The sequence below is a fragment of the Mytilus trossulus genome, chromosome 11, assembly GCF_036588685.1.
Source record: "Mytilus trossulus isolate FHL-02 chromosome 11, PNRI_Mtr1.1.1.hap1, whole genome shotgun sequence".
In the NCBI taxonomy this organism is placed as follows: domain Eukaryota; kingdom Metazoa; phylum Mollusca; class Bivalvia; order Mytilida; family Mytilidae; genus Mytilus; species Mytilus trossulus.
The window spans coordinates 43,274,248-43,291,354 of NC_086383.1; the positions used below are offsets into that span (position 1 = coordinate 43,274,248).

Sequence of the window (17,107 nt, forward strand, 5' to 3'; positions counted from 1 at the left end):
ACCTTTAAATACTGTGATTCTATTTTTATAAAACAATTTACAACTTATCAATATTATCTATTACAACCAAATCCATACATGCTTTAACTATTATTTTGCAATTCTAAAGTTTATCTTAAATTGTATCAATCCCTTCCAAAAGTTGTTTAGTATTGAATTCATTTCCATTGCTCAGGTTAACAGGTCACAGCAGTGCAGGTGATTTTACATAGGACATTTCTCTGGAGTCATTTTGGTTTTAATACCTATGTAAGGAAATAATATTTTTAGTCCATTTTTATCGAATTGAAGTTAAATTGGCAGTCAAATGTTTTGTTTAAACTGAATGTGCTAATACAACAGTGATCTGGACATAACAAATTAAATTACTAATGAACAATAACTTTATTATTACTTCAAATCCTAGAGAAGGGTAATGTTGGCTCCCAAAATCATATTTCCCATCCCCATACTCTCAGTAGAAAATCGTCCCCATTTCTTATTCACCCTTTTCGACCACTGCCCACCCCTTTCTTCTGCTTTTGATAAGAAAATTCAACCAAAACTTCTGATGTATACAGTACATTTTTAAAATTGAAAACTAATGTTCTAATGCAACACCATTCATAACCTCCCTTTTTATTGGATATATAACTTCACCAATTTACATGGCATCAATTCACAATTTTCATATGTTCCTCCATGTACATGCTGTAACACAAATGTATGTTATTAAGCACACTGTATAGTTGGTGGCTGTTTAATGTCGAGTGGCCAAGATAATGCATATTCATGATGATAACATGTAAATAAACTCATCATAGATACCAGGACTAAATTTAGTATATGCACGTTTCGTCTACAAAAGACTCATCAATGAAGCTCGAATCAAAAAAGTTAAAAAAAGGCCAAATAAAGTACGAAGTTATAAATATAACCATATCAATGACAATTCATGTAAATAGTACCAGGATTATAATTTTATACGCCAGACGCGCGTTTCGTCTACATAAGACTCATCAGTGACGCTCAGTTGAAGTTGAAGAGCATTGAGGACCCAAAATTTCAAAAAGTTGTGCCAAATACGGCTAAGGTAATCTACTCCTGGGGTAAGAAAATCCTTAGTTTTTCGAAAAATTCAAAGTTTTGTAAACAGAAAATTTATCAAAAATGACCATATAATTGATATTCATGTCAACACCGAAGTGCTGACTACTGGAGTGGTGATACCCTCGGGGACGAATCGTCCACCAGCAGTGGCATCGACCCAGTGGTGTAAATAGTTATCAAAAGTACCAGGATTATGTAAGTGAGATATGAACATAAACCATGCTTTGTACAAGACTAACACGCTAAGTTAGATTTTCAACTTGCTAGTTGACATGGGTCGGTCCACAGGAAAACATATTGCTTGACCAACACACATTATTCAGACATCTAAGCAGCCTAGTCTTAAATTGTACTTCTAAATGCCACATGCTTAGCAAATAAGAAAGGAATAACCCATTTTACAGTCTTTGGTATGACCCAGATGGGGGTCTGAACCCGCAACCTCACTCACTCAAGGAAATAGGAAGTAAATACATAGTAACTTAAATAGTCATAAATAACTGTTTTACTGGTCAAAAATGACAATTTTCATAATGAATAATTCTTGGCAGGACTTAAAACAAGATGCATTACTGTGGATTCATTTATTTTCGTGGGTATCAATTTTCGTGGATTGCTAAAAACTTGCATAGTCGAGGATATTTGATTTCGTGGTTTTGCCAACCTCTGTATACAAAGCCTATTGAAAATATGATATTCATGGAACATTTGAATTCGTGGTTTACCTGTACCCACGAAAACCACGAAAATTGGTATCCAACGAATAATAATGAATTCACAGTATCAAATTAACCATTACACTGATTACTCATTTACATATAAATCAGATAGTTAGGACCCAACATATCTGTCAATCATAATATCTCACTGTGATTCTGTCTACACACTCCAGAAATGATATCTTTTAAATTTCTCTGGATGTACTATTTAACTGTATATATCAATGATTGAAACATAGTAAGCTTTATAAAAATACAAATAAAACAGTTTTAAAAATATTTGAAATAGCACTATGTTAATCTTTAATATCCTATATCTCCACATATACTGGCATGAAACTGTACTACATCTGAACTGTAAAACTGACTACAAATAGGACATTCTACATATTCTGGGGACCTTAAACTGTTGACTGCTGCAGGGCCTGACACACCCACTTCTATGACATCTGGAGATACAGATCTGCCATTGGTACAAGTCATTATATGGTTTTTCATCTGTCCTGGAGGGAAGGTTTCTAGAAAAAAAAACACAAATATACACATAATCAATTTTCAATGACAATACTTTTCTCTGATAGTGTATAAAATGTATTCTCATTTCCATAACTGAGAACCTTCAAATATTCTGTCCTGGTTGAAGGACATGAATATAGAACCTTCTGTTGTCTTGTTTGCTATTTGAATGAATGATTGCTGTACCAATGGATTACACATAATGTTGTAAATATGGCATGAACACAAAGCGGGATCTTATATTGTAACGTAAAGACTTTGTGACGTGTCACTTGTATACTTTGGCATTATAAAGATCGATTACACATATTTTGTTAATTTGACACCCATTTTCTCACTTAATTCACGTATTACCAACACATACCTTTGCATTTCTTCATAGCAACCCATTATAACAGAAAACTCAAAAACTAATGGGAGGTTTTTATTAATGCGAATAATTCTACTCCTTGAATTGAGTATAGCAATAATGGGAACTTGAATTCTTGTATATATTACAAATTTTTATATGAAGCTTTTCCTAAAATCACGATTATTAAAGTCTCACATTTTTGTTAATTCTTAAAAAATCTAAATAATTGTTATAATATCTGAAATAACAGTAAATGAATAAGATCATTGATTTTTTCAAATTATCTTTTTAATATTTAATCAATGAATATTTTTTGTTTAAATTAGGAATTTCATTTGTGTTTTTATATTTCTATGCATTTTCTTACCAATTAAATATCTTACATATTCCAAAAAGTGCTTGCATGTTTGATATTTCAAAAAAGAATCTTCTAGTGTTCCATACAATCACACAGTAAAAGTTCATCACCTGACTGAACTTAGCTGATTTAATAATCTTGAACTGTTTACTTTCTTGAAATAATTCAAAACAATGGCTCATAAATATTACATTTATTTCCATTGCATGAAAGGAACTTTATAAATTAGGTCATTAGTTCCCTCAATTGAATTGTATCATATTTTTCATATCAGGCCTTTTATAGAGGCTTGTCTATAAAACATTGTATTGAAATAAAAGGGTGAACAACATGGGAGATGGGTGGGTCTTGTGATTGTTTTTGGGCAGGTGGGATGTCACAAACTGAGGAAAGTCCTATAAATAGTATTGATGTCCAACTGCAGTGTATTATAAAAAAAAAATGATGTGGTATGATTGCCAATGAGTCAACTCTCCACGAGAGATCAAATGATACAGATTATAAGCATGTGCTTTCAAAATCAAAGAACCTATGTCAGCATGCTCACAAACACCATGCCCTGACATTGTTACAGAGTACACAAAACCTCAACAAATTACCAAGTTTTTAGACTCATTTAACACCTACAAAGTCAACTGATAAAAATTGTTGTAGCTATGCTCATCTTCATATGAGCTATATAGTCATATAGAAATCAACTTAATGCAAGTGCACGTATACATGGACATGTACAAGACTTTGGATTATTTTTTACCATTCAAATACAAAACAGACGTTCAATTTTGGTCTGTTACATGGGGTTCGTAGGGACGACATCAAAAGATCTATGTAGGATAAAAAACTTAAACAAATAGTTTGGGGGTGGGGGGTCAACATTGCTGCAAGTTTTGTTAATCTAAAATCGATTTTACATATATCCATATAGATAAATCAATTTTTCCCAAATTAAGTTAAGAAGGAGGGTGTGGGGGGTCAGTGAAAAAAACTATGTGAATTCAGTTTTTTATCCTACATTGAACTTTTGATGTTGTCCCTTATAACAACACAGTTTTCAAAAAAGTTACACTTTTCGTAAAGATTTGTTGAACTCGAATTAAGTGAACAAATGTACTGGTATTCATTTGCATAAGGTGGATTTTATCTGATGCAACTCATCTTATGTATTTTTTTTCCACAAAGTTTCATCAAATTCTGTTGTGTGGTTTCAGAGGAGTTGTGATGACAAACTGTTGCAGTAGTATATTTAGGCAAAACTTCTTACATCAAAGGGGAATAACTACTTTTCTTTTTTCTTTATTAGATTTTCACCATACCTTGACAGTTTTCACATCGTTCAAATGATGTTGGTCTGGTTTCCTTGCCAGCCACTGTATTTCCACGTCCTCTGCCTCTTCTACAATAAATAAACATACACAGTATATGTATAATCGTTTTACAGTTAGAACTGTATATATGTATTCTTTTTTTTTAAATAAAAGTATGGCTGCTTTACTTATCAAGATGGAGTTAGTATTCAAAGTCATTAATATGAAGGCTTACCTACAAATATCCCATAAACATAACCTATACATCTTTTCTAGTAGTTTAGGCCGCATTTCTTTCTAACCCAAATTTTGTAAACGTTGTGTCGCGTTTGTTGTTGTTTTCTAAATGCTACAAAAGTAGAAAGTTTAATAAGTCTTTACTGACCCTATTTGAACTTTTAATAATGCATGCACATGTTGTTGGTAAACAGACTTTTTACAAACGTAGAAACAAATACTTTGTTTAATCAGGTTGAAGTAAGAAACAAATGTAGTGTTTGTCAAAGTTTATGTAAACTTTGCAAACGTATGTTTGAAAGAGATGATCAAAACATGTGCACCTACCTGTTTTTATCGTTTGTGTTAGAAGGAAATGCACCTTAAACCATATACCAATTTTCATTACAAATATTTTCACCTCAGAACCAAAATCTATCTAAATTGAGGAATAATCTCTTTCAACCAGTTTGACATGAATATTCGTTTAGTAATATCACCTATTGTCAATTAAGAAACTATTGCATGTATTTATTATTGTGATTTTGACATTTTAGACTAATATGTAATTATAATTGTTGCGATATTGAGAAAAATCCTGTTTAGTTCATATAACAAATTTCAAAATGCAAGTTTTAACTATTGCCATTATAACCACTATCGCATTTTTGCATTAATAAAAACATTGCAATAATTTGTAAATTCACAGTATCTTTTAATTACCCTCTTTTAGGAGTCCCAGATTTTGATAGATATTCAATCTCCCCATCTGAGTTCTTTGAAACTTTGGAGGCCTTCCCTCCAATAGCTCCATTTGGACCTCTCTTCCTTTTACCTCTTGTAGGAGGTGAAATCATCACATCGTTTCTAGAAGGATTAACTTTGGATAACCACTGATCATTAGTACTGGGAGATGAGACGGAATTCTTCACTGGTGACTCATCATCATAGCCACTGTCAGATTTACTGGGTCCAAAACTCATGCTGTTGCTGTTTTTATTGGCCTTGTAAGGATTTGTAAATGCAAATGCCTTTCTTTCAAGATATGACATATTTTTATACATTTCATTGTCTAATGCCATTTTTTTGGCAAAATTATCATACTTGTTGTTTGAACCTGATTCTGACAAATTTTCTTCATGACTAAAATTATTAGTTACTGTGGAGGCAGAGTTTTCGGGTGATTGTATTTTATCTACATTTGCTGTGTAATTTTTATGAGCATTTTGTCTTATTTGTTTCAGTTGATTTGTAATATCAGACTTCTTCTGTTCATCTGCTGGTGTTGATTTAGGAGATGCAAAGTCATTTTTAAGATGAAAGTTTCCATATTTTTCTGCCCCATCTTCACTAGTATTTAGTCTTTCAGGGGAGTTAATTCTGTCCTTAATCCCTGATTTCCATTCTTTGCCATTACAACTTTGTTCAGTCTTTTTACATTTCTCTGTTTTAGAATACACAATTTTCTTTTGTAAAGAGTTATTTTCAATGTTATCTTTTTTTATATTTTCAATTCCCTCCCTTGATTTCCCAGAATTCTCTTTTTTCTCATCATCACTTTCACCAAAAAGTGTACAGATATAATTTCGAGCCATTTCAGCAAAAGTTTTTCTTTCATCTTTGTCAAGTTTTCTCTTTTTCTTCCTTTCCAATTTATGTCTTAAATCTGAAAAAAAATATCAATAGTATATCATTTATTGGTCTCTGTAAATTTTCAGTTACAGTCAAACCAATTTGAGAAGGATATTTTTACTCACAGTAATACTTTTTTTTATCAAACTTGTCAAATCTACATAAATAGACACCTAGAAAAAATATTAAGAAAAGTTTATTATATATGAAGTAATATCCAAAATAACCTTGTTTTCAACATTACTTGTACATGTATAGGGGTAAATTCAGTAAATAAATATACGTCATCAGGGACCGCCCATTTAGGGGAGAGCTTTCTGTCTAAAAGTGAAGTCATGTGCTCTTCTGATTGGTAGATAATGTTTGTAATAAATATTTTTTGGTAGTTGGATCAAAATAAGAGTTGAAAAATATTAAAAAATAAATGCTGACTGTACTAATTTTTTTCCCTACAGGGTTGAAAAGTTATGGGGGTCAGTATAGGAATTCAGTGCAAATCTGCATTGTTTGTAAACAAGGCCATGTGAATGCCCCAAAATGCCACATGACCCTATGTTTTTATTGTTCCAAAAGATAGGGCTACATTTGTACTTTCATGAATGATATATGAAAGTTTTTAATTTCTAAAGGTAAATCAGGTATAAATTTATTCCCACACATAGATTAGCATTAAAGTCAATGGGAGATTTTTTACTGAATTACCCCTATAGGTAATTTTAAAAGTTAATTGTTTAAGTAATGCCCTAGACTATATATATATATATATAAACTTACAGTGAAATCTTCTTAAGAAAGGATGGATAGTTAAATTGTACAAACCAGTAATTGTAACTTTGTCAACTGGTTATATATATATCTAACCTTTTAAAGAATTCTCTTCTTAAGGGTATAACTCAAATTTTTTTTTTAATATAGGATTTCGCTGTATTTCTTTTATCAATGCACTTTATCATGTACTTAATTGAAAAATGAAATCAAACAAGAGGCTCTCAAGAGCCTGAATCGTTCACCTTAATTCTTTTGGTTAAATCTCTCATCAATGATTATTTTGGCTTTTCAATTTATTTAAATGTTCTTTGAATCGTTCTATTTTCTTCAAAAGCAATAAAAAATCATTTTCTCCTATGTTCTATTTTAGCCATAGGAGCTATGTTTCTTGACATACAAGGAAATAAAATATAAAATTCATACTAGATACTCTGAAACTCATTTAGCCTAAGTTGGACTGAAATTGATACAGCAGTTTCAAAGGAGAAGATTTTTTAAAGTAAGTCAACATGATGAACAAATTGTGAAAAAAGTCTTTAAAGGGCAATAACTCCTTAAGGGGTCAATTGACAATTTTGGTCAAATTGACTTATTTGTAGATCTTACTTTGCTGAACATTATTGCTGTTTACAGTTTATCTCTATCTATAATAATATTCAAGATAATAACCAAAAACAGCAAAATGTCCTTAAAATTACCAATTCAGGGGCAGCAACCCAACAACGGGTTGTCTGATTCATCTGAAAATTTCAGGGCAGATAGATCTTGACTTGATAAACAATATTACCACTTGTCAGATTTGCTCTAAATGCTTTGGTTTTTGAGTTATAAGCCAAAAACTGCATTTGACCCCTATGTTCTATTTTTAGCAATGGCGGCCATGTTTGTTGATAGATCAAAACTTCGGATACAATTTATAAACTAGATACCCTAAGGAACATTCAGTTAAAGTTGGAAGTATTTGGCCAAGTAGTTTCAGAGGAGAAGATTCTTGAAATAGTTTACGACGACAGACGACGACAGACGACGACGGACGACAGACGACGGACGCCAAGTGATGGTATAAGATCACTTGTCCCTTCGGGACAGGTGAGCTTATAACCAAAAACAGCAAAATTTCCTTAAAATTACCAATTCAGGGGCAGAAACCCAACAACGGGTTGTCTGATTCATCTGAAAATTTCAGGGCAGATAGATCTTGACCTGAAAAACAATATTACCCCTTGTCAGATTTGCTCTAAATGCTTTGGTTTTTGAGTTATAAGCCAAAAACTGCAAATGACCCCCATGTTCTATTTTTAGCAATGGCGGCCATGTTTGAGTTTGGAAGTATTTGGCCCAGTAGTTTCAGAGGAGAAGATTTTTGAAAAAGATCACTAAGATTTACGAAAAATGGTTAAACATTGACTATAAAGGGCAATAACTCCTTAAGGGGTCAATTGACAATTTTGGTTAAATTGACTTATTTGTAGATCTTACTTTGCTGAACATTATTGCTGTTTACAGTTTATCTCTATCTATAATAATATTCAAGATAATAACCAAAAACAGCAAAATGTCCTTAAAATTACCAATTCAGGGGCAGAAACCCAACAACGGGTTGTCTGATTCATCTGAAAATTTCAGGGCAGATAGATCTTGACCTGATAAACAATAATAACCTTGTCAGATTTGCTCTAAATGCTTTGGTTTTTGAGTTATAAGCCAAAAACTGCATTTGACCCCCATGTTCTATTTTTAGCAATGGCGGCCATGTTTGTTGATAGATCAAAACTTCGGATACAATTTATAAACTAGATACCCTAAGGAACATTCAGTTAAAGTTTGGAAGTATTTGGCCCAGTAGTTTCAGAGGAGAAGATTTTTGTAAAAGATCACTAAGATTTACGAAAAATGGTTAAAAATTGACTATAAAGGGCAATAACTCCTAAAGGGGTCAACTGACCATTTCGGTCACGTTGACTTATTTGTAAATCTTACTTTGCTGAACATTATTGGTGTTTACAGTTTATCTCTATCTATAATAATATTCAAGATAATAACCAAAAACAGCAAAACTTCCTTAAAATTACCAATTCAGGGGCAGCAACCCAACAACGGATTGTCTGATTCATCTGAAAATTTCAGGGCAGATAGATCTTGACCTGAAAAACAATATTACCCCTTGTCAGATTTGCTCTAAATGCTTTGATTTTTGAGTTATAAGCCAAAAACTGCATTTGATCCCCATGTTCTATTTTTAGCAATGGCGGCCAAGTTTGTTGATAGATCAAAACTTCGGATACAATTTATAAACTAGATACCCTAAGGAACATTCAGTTAAAGTTTGGAAGTATTTGGCCCAGTAGTTTCAGAGAAGAAGATTCTTGAAATAGTTTACGACGACAGACGACGACGGACGCCAAGTGATGGCATAAGCTCACTTGGCCCTTCGGGCCAGGTGAGCGAAAAAATGGGGTCACCGTTCATTTAAGCTCACAATCTGCCTCCGAAAGAAGCATACATTTTTGATAATGTCCTTTTTTTCTGTTGAACTAAAAGAAGAAATAGAGGAAATATCGAAATAATTTTTTTTACAAAAAACGGTTAAATTTTACAATTATTTAGTTGATGTACAGCTTATTTGAAAACAATAATAAAAAATATAGGTCACCGATGATATAAAATAGATATTTCAATTTTAATGCAAAAAAATTGTGTTTTTGCACCAAAGGGAGATCATTTTTCAATGATAAACTAGTAAACATTTTAAAAGTCATGTGGGGCCAAACCGAATCGATTTGTTTGTGTGATTTTTGTACCATATATATCAGAAAGTAATAACTAATAGTGTAATAAATAAAATTTATAATGATAAAACTAATGTTCAATTTTCACTGAAATTTTGTACCCAGAAGGAGGCTATATGGTGGCTTAATTAAAAAAATCCACAGATTTTTTTTATAATTTGTCAAAATAAAGTTATTATTATGCTTTTTTCAAAAATAAAATAAAAAGTATGAATCACTGGATTTTTTTACTTGCTACATGTTATGCAAAATTTTCAGTTTTTGTATTGATTATGCAGGGAAATCTAATTTTGTGTAATACAAAGAAAACTCATAGAATTGCATGATAAATATGAGAAAATAACTCTTATAACATGCTTTCAGATAAGAAAAAGAAAAAATTGGGTCACTGATCATGTTTTCTTGCCACATATCAGAATAGATAAATTCGCATTTTCTATAATAAAATTACTTTTCTGAATGATCCTCCCTTATTTGGAAAAGTTCAAAATAAATGAATCAAACACAAATACGTTTTTTTATATTAACATTAAAAGTTTTTTACACTCAAAATTTACACATTTCATTTAAGATCTAGGCCAATGGTTATCTGCTATTCAAAATCCAAGATGGAGGAAGACATTTTAGACTTTTAGACTTTTATTCGATCTCAGTTTATATTTTTATGTATCATATTAACTTTTTATTGCATTTTTATTACCTTTACACTTTTTAATTTATTTATTTTTTAAGATATTTCTCATACCTACTTTTTCCTTTTTATTTCCTTTACTCTTTTTATTTTAGACATAAAGCTATTAGTCATTTTTTTTTTAAACTGAAGCACTCCTGTTGATTTGCTTTTAATACTTTTTTTTTCAAAATTAGCTTATATATTTTAAATCATTTTTGATGAATAAGTTTTAATTTTCATATATTTAGTCGTATATTTTTTTTTTACGGTTTCTATTTTTATTTGAATTTTAAATTTGTTTATATGTACTTGTTTCATTGTTTTTTATGCATTGTAAAGCGCTTAGAGTAAATGTTTATTTAGATAAGCTTTATATAAGCACTGTAAATAATAATAATAATAATCCAAGCCACCTTAAGAAGGGAAAGTTATATTGTACATACCAGCAATTGTAACTTTGTCAAGTTCTTCTTCTTTTATTTGCAAACCTTTCAAAAAGTTCTCTACTTCCTCGCTGAACTGTAAATATAAAACTAATGTGTAAATGTGTCTGATTGTATTATAAAAAATGCATAAGCTTAATCTCAAAATTTCAGAAAATACCATTCAAACTTTAAAAAAATACTGTTTCAAGTTATAAAAGAAAAGAAGAATTTCATAAGAATATCTTTTAACTTGAATATTCTTTTCGCTGGTAAATAATCCTGGGTTGTTTTGTCTATGGATATATGACAACATGTGAATCAATATAAAAAAGAAGATGTGGTATGCTTGCCAATGAGACAGCTATCCACAAAAGACCAAAATGACACAAACATTAAATGTCTGTTTCAAACTTGATATAATACAATATATATGCAAGCTGCCAATTAACTTTGAAAGGAACACACATTATGGCAAACTTGCTGATTTAGAGACACATCTATAATAATGGTTAGTAGTTTCATTTGTAATCATACCACATCTTTTAACTCATTTTTACTTAAGTCAATTTAAAAGAAAAGAACATTTACCTCTGGTCCATATTTCTGTGCTAATGTATCAGAGTAGAAAGGTGTCTTATTTGGAGTAGCTTCCCTTGGTTTACTTCCTGCTGAAGCTGCTAACACTAGTTTGGCTGTACGTGACATGGCACCTTCCATCTCTGTACCATTTTCAGATGAGCCAGCCATTTTCAGTAATTTTGTTTTCACTTCATTTGTGGGGGTCTCACTAAAAAAAAAAAAAAACAATATTGACTATTACAAAATACTAATGGGCTGCTTGAACTGCACATGTTTTAAAAAAATAAACGTAAAAAAAAAAATTATAAGGAAACAAAATAGGTTTTATCAGAAATTCAGATATACTGCTTAATCTGTGCTTTTTAAACTATCATTTTATCTATATCTTGTCATTTCACTGTCAGTACATACCATGCTGTTATAGATATCTTTTTTGTTTTTAGTTGTAGTAAATTGATCTTAAAACTAAGGCTAATGCATATGGTATCCATTTCAAGAATATTTTTAACATACATAAACCTTAAATGATGATTTTTGCTTTTATACTTTGCTAATATGAAGTTTAGATCATACTTTTTCCAAAATTAATATCATCAAAAGTATGGGTTATAGAGCTTTATTTCAAGCTTCATGTGAGGCTAAACTGTCAAGTTTTGTATGCATTGTACAAACATGAACATGAACTAGACATACTAGATGTGTGGAAACAACACGAATGGCCTTGTCTGAAAAAGTTGAAAAATTTGAAATTTCAACAACACATGTGGAAATAAACATGATGGCAGTCTCACAAATCAGCTCAATATATAAAGGCGTTTAGAAAAAAATTCTGTATATATAACTGTGATTTTCAACAATTTATCAAAGTCCAAAAGCCGTAATTTCTGCCAAAATCAGCAGAGCAGAACTAAACTTAAACTTGATCTGTATCTCATCATGGTTAACTCACATACTGAAAATAAGCCCAATATCTGAAGGCGTTTAGAAAAAAAGTGCGTTTAACTGTGATTTTCTACAGTTTATCAAATTCCAAAGTCTGTAATTTTAGCCAAAATTAGCAGAGCAGAGAACAGCTCTTATATTTCACTTGCAGAAAAGTTTTCCTTGCTTCACAACCTTAAAATTCATAAACATAAACATAAATTTCTGTATATTCAGGCCCGTAGCCAGGAATTTCCAAAGGGGGGTTCGTTTGACTCACAAACTCAACTTTAACATTCACAATTCGAACAGAACATCTACTTTAACAGTGCTTATTAGTTTTCAAGGGCTACGGGTATGATATTCCAGTATAAAATTTCTGAGTTGTCTCCCCTACTATGTCTTAGTTGAAAAAAGTTGAATTGAACAAAAGATATTAGTTTCGTATTCGTAAAAACCGTTGCAAAATTCAGATAAACCATATGCTCATATAATCTTCATTACGATAAAATCATAACAAATGAATTGCATTCCCCTTTTTATTTTTCTATTTGCATCCAAATGACTTTTTTGAGATATTTCAAACATGTTATTGATAGAGTAAAATAATTTGTCAATTAAAGAGATTTTTTCCTAGCTTACCTTGATTTTGTCTTTCCAAAGAAATGTTTTTGAATGGATCGTATTGTCTTCTGTTGGTTGGTGGAAACTGAAGACTGATCTTTACTAGGTGTGATAGTGTCCATTGTTTTAATACAAAGGAAAGACAACCCAAATTGTACATCCTTCTTCAATGGTTGTCGACAAATGATTCTTATTCTGTCCCAAGTCTTTGATGCAACATGGTCTTTAAAATCCTCTGCAGACGACAAAAATATATGACAATTATTATGAAAAAAAGGCAATGCCAGAACTGAACAATGTTTTTTTTTTACCAGGAACACTTCAGTAACATATAATTTTAAAACAAAATTAATTTGTTTTCAACATAATTTTGATATTCAAGCCCATGTAACACATTTGAGTCATGGTAAAATTTCTTGGTGTAAAAACAAAATTTCACTGTTAGTTTTCTCGTTTGAATTGTTTTACATTTGTCATTTCTGGACCTGTCATAGCTGATTATGCAGTACTGGCTTGGCTCATTGTTGAAGGCCATACGCTGACCTTAAGTTTTACATTTATACATCATTTGGTTTCTTGTGGAGAGTAATCCCACCACATCTTACTTTTTTATATCAACAGCAGATACCGGTACATAGTTTCAAGCATTTAATACAATTAACAAAACATAGATGAGGTGTACATTATCAATTTACCTGCTGTGCTTTTCTATTATGTGTATTGTTATTTTTAAGAGTTAGAGAGTAAGTAAACTTTTTTAATAAACATTTAGAAGTTGAGCGATTGTGCGATATTCTATGTAATCGATATTTTTTAGAGGTATGGTTTACTCAAGACAAATCTAACAATGCTCAATGTACTAGTATACATATTTTTTAAGGGGCCAGCTGAAGGTCACCTACGGGTACTGGAATTCTCGCTACATTGAAGACTCATTGGTGGCCTTCGGCTGTTGTCTGCTCTGTCGTCGGGTTGTTGTCGCTTTGACACATTCACCATTTCCTTTCTCAATTTAATCAAGGTGTTGCAGCCTGACCTGTCATATATTATAAAAGGAAAATACAGGGATATTTCAAAATGTCAGAATCATAAATATTCACCATGTTCACCATGTTCACTGTGAAAAGTAACCATCAATAATGGTCAATAGTATGAACTGTATATTGAAAACAGCTCAATTTTAGAGTTTGTCTAAATACAAGGGAACAGTTGCATTCTTACTTGATGAAAACATTCTAGTGCTGGTACAATTCCGTGCTAGATTACAATCTATAGGTGTCATCATTATACAGGTTGGAGCCAGTGTTTCATAGTCTACACCCTGTGGCCAGTCTGATCTTCCAACCTGAATTTCTATATTTGCACACCAGTGAGTACCTAAAATGTAGATGAATAAAGATGCAGTAATCTGGATCTGAAAAGTTCGGACTAATATATGTGTACACTACAGCTAGATGGATTGGACACCTTGTCTGAAATGAATGCATGCATATGAAATCTTTAATAAACCAAAATTTAAAAAAATGTAATGTTTGTGGGGATAGTCATCTGACCTTACTTATCTTTTTTTTACATTTGTATTGAGCACTTTCAGAAGACTCCAGGAAATGCCAGTTTAAAAAAAGAAAGAAAATTGAAAAAAACAGACTTGTATGATCCTATTATTTTAATAAATAAAATCATGCGATAGTAAAATAAACAAACATGATTAATTTTAATGGTTTTATAATGATCCCTCAAAAAATATAAAATATTATGTATAAATATAATATTTGAAAACAAAACGTGCAAAACAAGTCTAATCAAATCTAAATATTCAATCAACTAAGTGTTTGAATGGGACAGTTATAACTGTATACAAATTAATTGTTTAATATATAAAACAAACCAATATCTATATAGGATATGGAGCATTCTCTTTCTAGTTGCAGAGTTACTGAAATCTCTCCTGATCTCTCCTTTGGATGGGATAACCACTTCTTGAAACCATCAGAGGTGATTAGATTGGCAGCCTTATAGTGTTCATCCTATAAAAATAAATAAAATTTGAGTGTGATGATAATGTCATGGCTTGGTGTTTTGCATCCAATTGACAATATTACACACATAAATGTATCAGGAGAAATTTAATATGACATTGATAATTATGAACCTTGATTTGTACCATTGAAGGGTCCATGAACCAACAAATTCAAAAACCCTGGCCCTATCTACAAGATTTAATATATCAAAACACTTTTAAAAGTAACAAGAGGCTGTCAGAGCGACAGCAAACTGGATTTTTTAGCAGTATGAATTTGTGTCCTGACATTTTTCAATATCCCCCCAAACACACTGCCAAGGATGCAGAGCAAAATTTATTTCAATCTGATACACATTTGACTTAAATAAAACAAATTTTATCTGATGATGTAGTTTTTATTTTAATGGAAATAGGCCAAATATGGTAAATCACGGGATTTCAGTTATTAACTTACTCTTGAACTTATCAATTTATTCTTTTCTATCCGGAAGGCTCAAACAATAATAAGAACTATTTTATTTGTGTTACTGTGGTAATATGATGAAATCAGCGAATTTACGACATCACCAGGGACTCCACTGTACATATATGTCTTTAAATCCTTTCTAATTCAGCAATTGTATCATATCACCTATCAGTTCTAAGTAACATGAGTAAGTTTGAGTGGTCATTTTATGAAGCGCATTAAGTTGTTGGCCGAGTTTGTTATATATGTGTAACGTGTCACTGGGCGGTATGTTTTGATAATTTTAACCACAGGCACTTGTTTCTGTCAATGTTGGGTTTACTATCCATACCCGTACAAATATTTTTTTGTACTGGTATGGATAGTAAACCCAACATTGACAGAAACAAGTGCCTGTGTTTTTAACCTTGGGTTGGTACCATTTTCCTTGGATTTGAAGAGCAATGCAAAAATTATAAAATCAAACGGTTAACCCTATCACTACCAAATCTAAATCAAATCCTACATGAAATGAATATGTGCCGATTTGACTAGATGCCTATTTAACCAAGTTCCGATTTGACTTTTTCTATGGGTGCCGAATTGACCGAGTGCGGCTGCCGATTTGACTAAAGTACATGTACCCGAAAACATATGAAACGACGATATCACAGGCACTTGTGTCTATCCATTGAAAGACTTACTATCGAAATATATGTTGATAGTGGGTCTTCCAATGGATAGAAACAAGTGCCTGTGGCTGTGGCGATATGTTTCATCTGCACTTTTCAACGGAAATAAATGGTTTCCGTTACATTTGCAATTGCCAAATCGTGCGGAACATCTCGTATGAAGGAGTAATGATAATATGCGTGTAATAAGTTTCTCACCTGTGACGTGAATGATACAATAAATTTGCTTTTAACTTGTGGCATTGTTTGGATTTGTTTACGTTTATGTTTCCGCGGGAAATTCGTAAACTGGTTCCTTCGGTAAAATGAAACCAGTAAAAGTATAAAACATGGGAACGAGTCCCGGTTTTGTCTTACATTTCCCGGATTTGTCTACATTATGTGTTACAAGTGTCCATATTATCTTATCCTTACAAGTGTGGTTGTTAGGCAGCAACCATTTGATTTTCGGGGGGGGGGGGGGGGGGGGGGGGGGGGCTATAGAATTTTTTGTTTGCAGTTTTTGGAGAAAAAAATGTTTGTTTCACCCTCAGCTGCCACTATGCTACGATTAAAAGAAAAATGTTTTCGACTTTGTCGCCCAAATAATAGATTGTTTTTCACCGAAGGCGATAAAAAGGTCTTTTAAAAACACATTATCCCCTCCCCCCCATAAAATCAAATGGTTGCTGCCTTACACTGCAGGTGTCAATCTGACTGTTCGTGTGATGATGGCCCGGCCGTGAATCTGATTGTTATGATAGTCAATCTGATTGTTACAGTGCTAAATGAGTTTGTGACAAATTCAATATAAAAGTTAAAACAAGTTACAGGCATTGTATCATACAGTACAAATTTAATGTAGTTAATTACAGTCTTCTTCTTTAGTTTTGGAATACCATCATTTTTTTAGGATTACTGAATGAGGTCGTTTTAAGTAAATTTAATTTTTTTCTTTTATTTATTTATGAAATTTACAATTTTTTTAAGTTTTAATTTTTAC

At 31.8% G+C, this 17,107-nt stretch overlaps 1 protein-coding gene across 1 annotated transcript; it reads right to left on the reverse strand.

Annotated features, from left to right (window-relative positions):
* Positions 1-1,547: 1,547 nt before the first annotated feature.
* On the reverse strand, positions 1,548-16,426 carry LOC134691147 (uncharacterized). The gene is made up of 9 exons (XM_063551432.1): positions 16,324-16,426; positions 14,854-14,992; positions 14,187-14,342; positions 12,984-13,200; positions 11,430-11,628; positions 10,860-10,935; positions 5,278-6,220; positions 4,348-4,427; positions 1,548-2,326 (listed from the first exon to the last, which is right to left on the reverse strand). The coding sequence occupies exons 1-9, from the start codon at positions 16,366-16,368 to the stop codon at positions 2,112-2,114; spliced, it is 2,070 nt and encodes a 689-aa protein (XP_063407502.1). The 5' UTR covers positions 16,369-16,426; the 3' UTR covers positions 1,548-2,111.
* Positions 16,427-17,107: the final 681 nt, after the last annotated feature.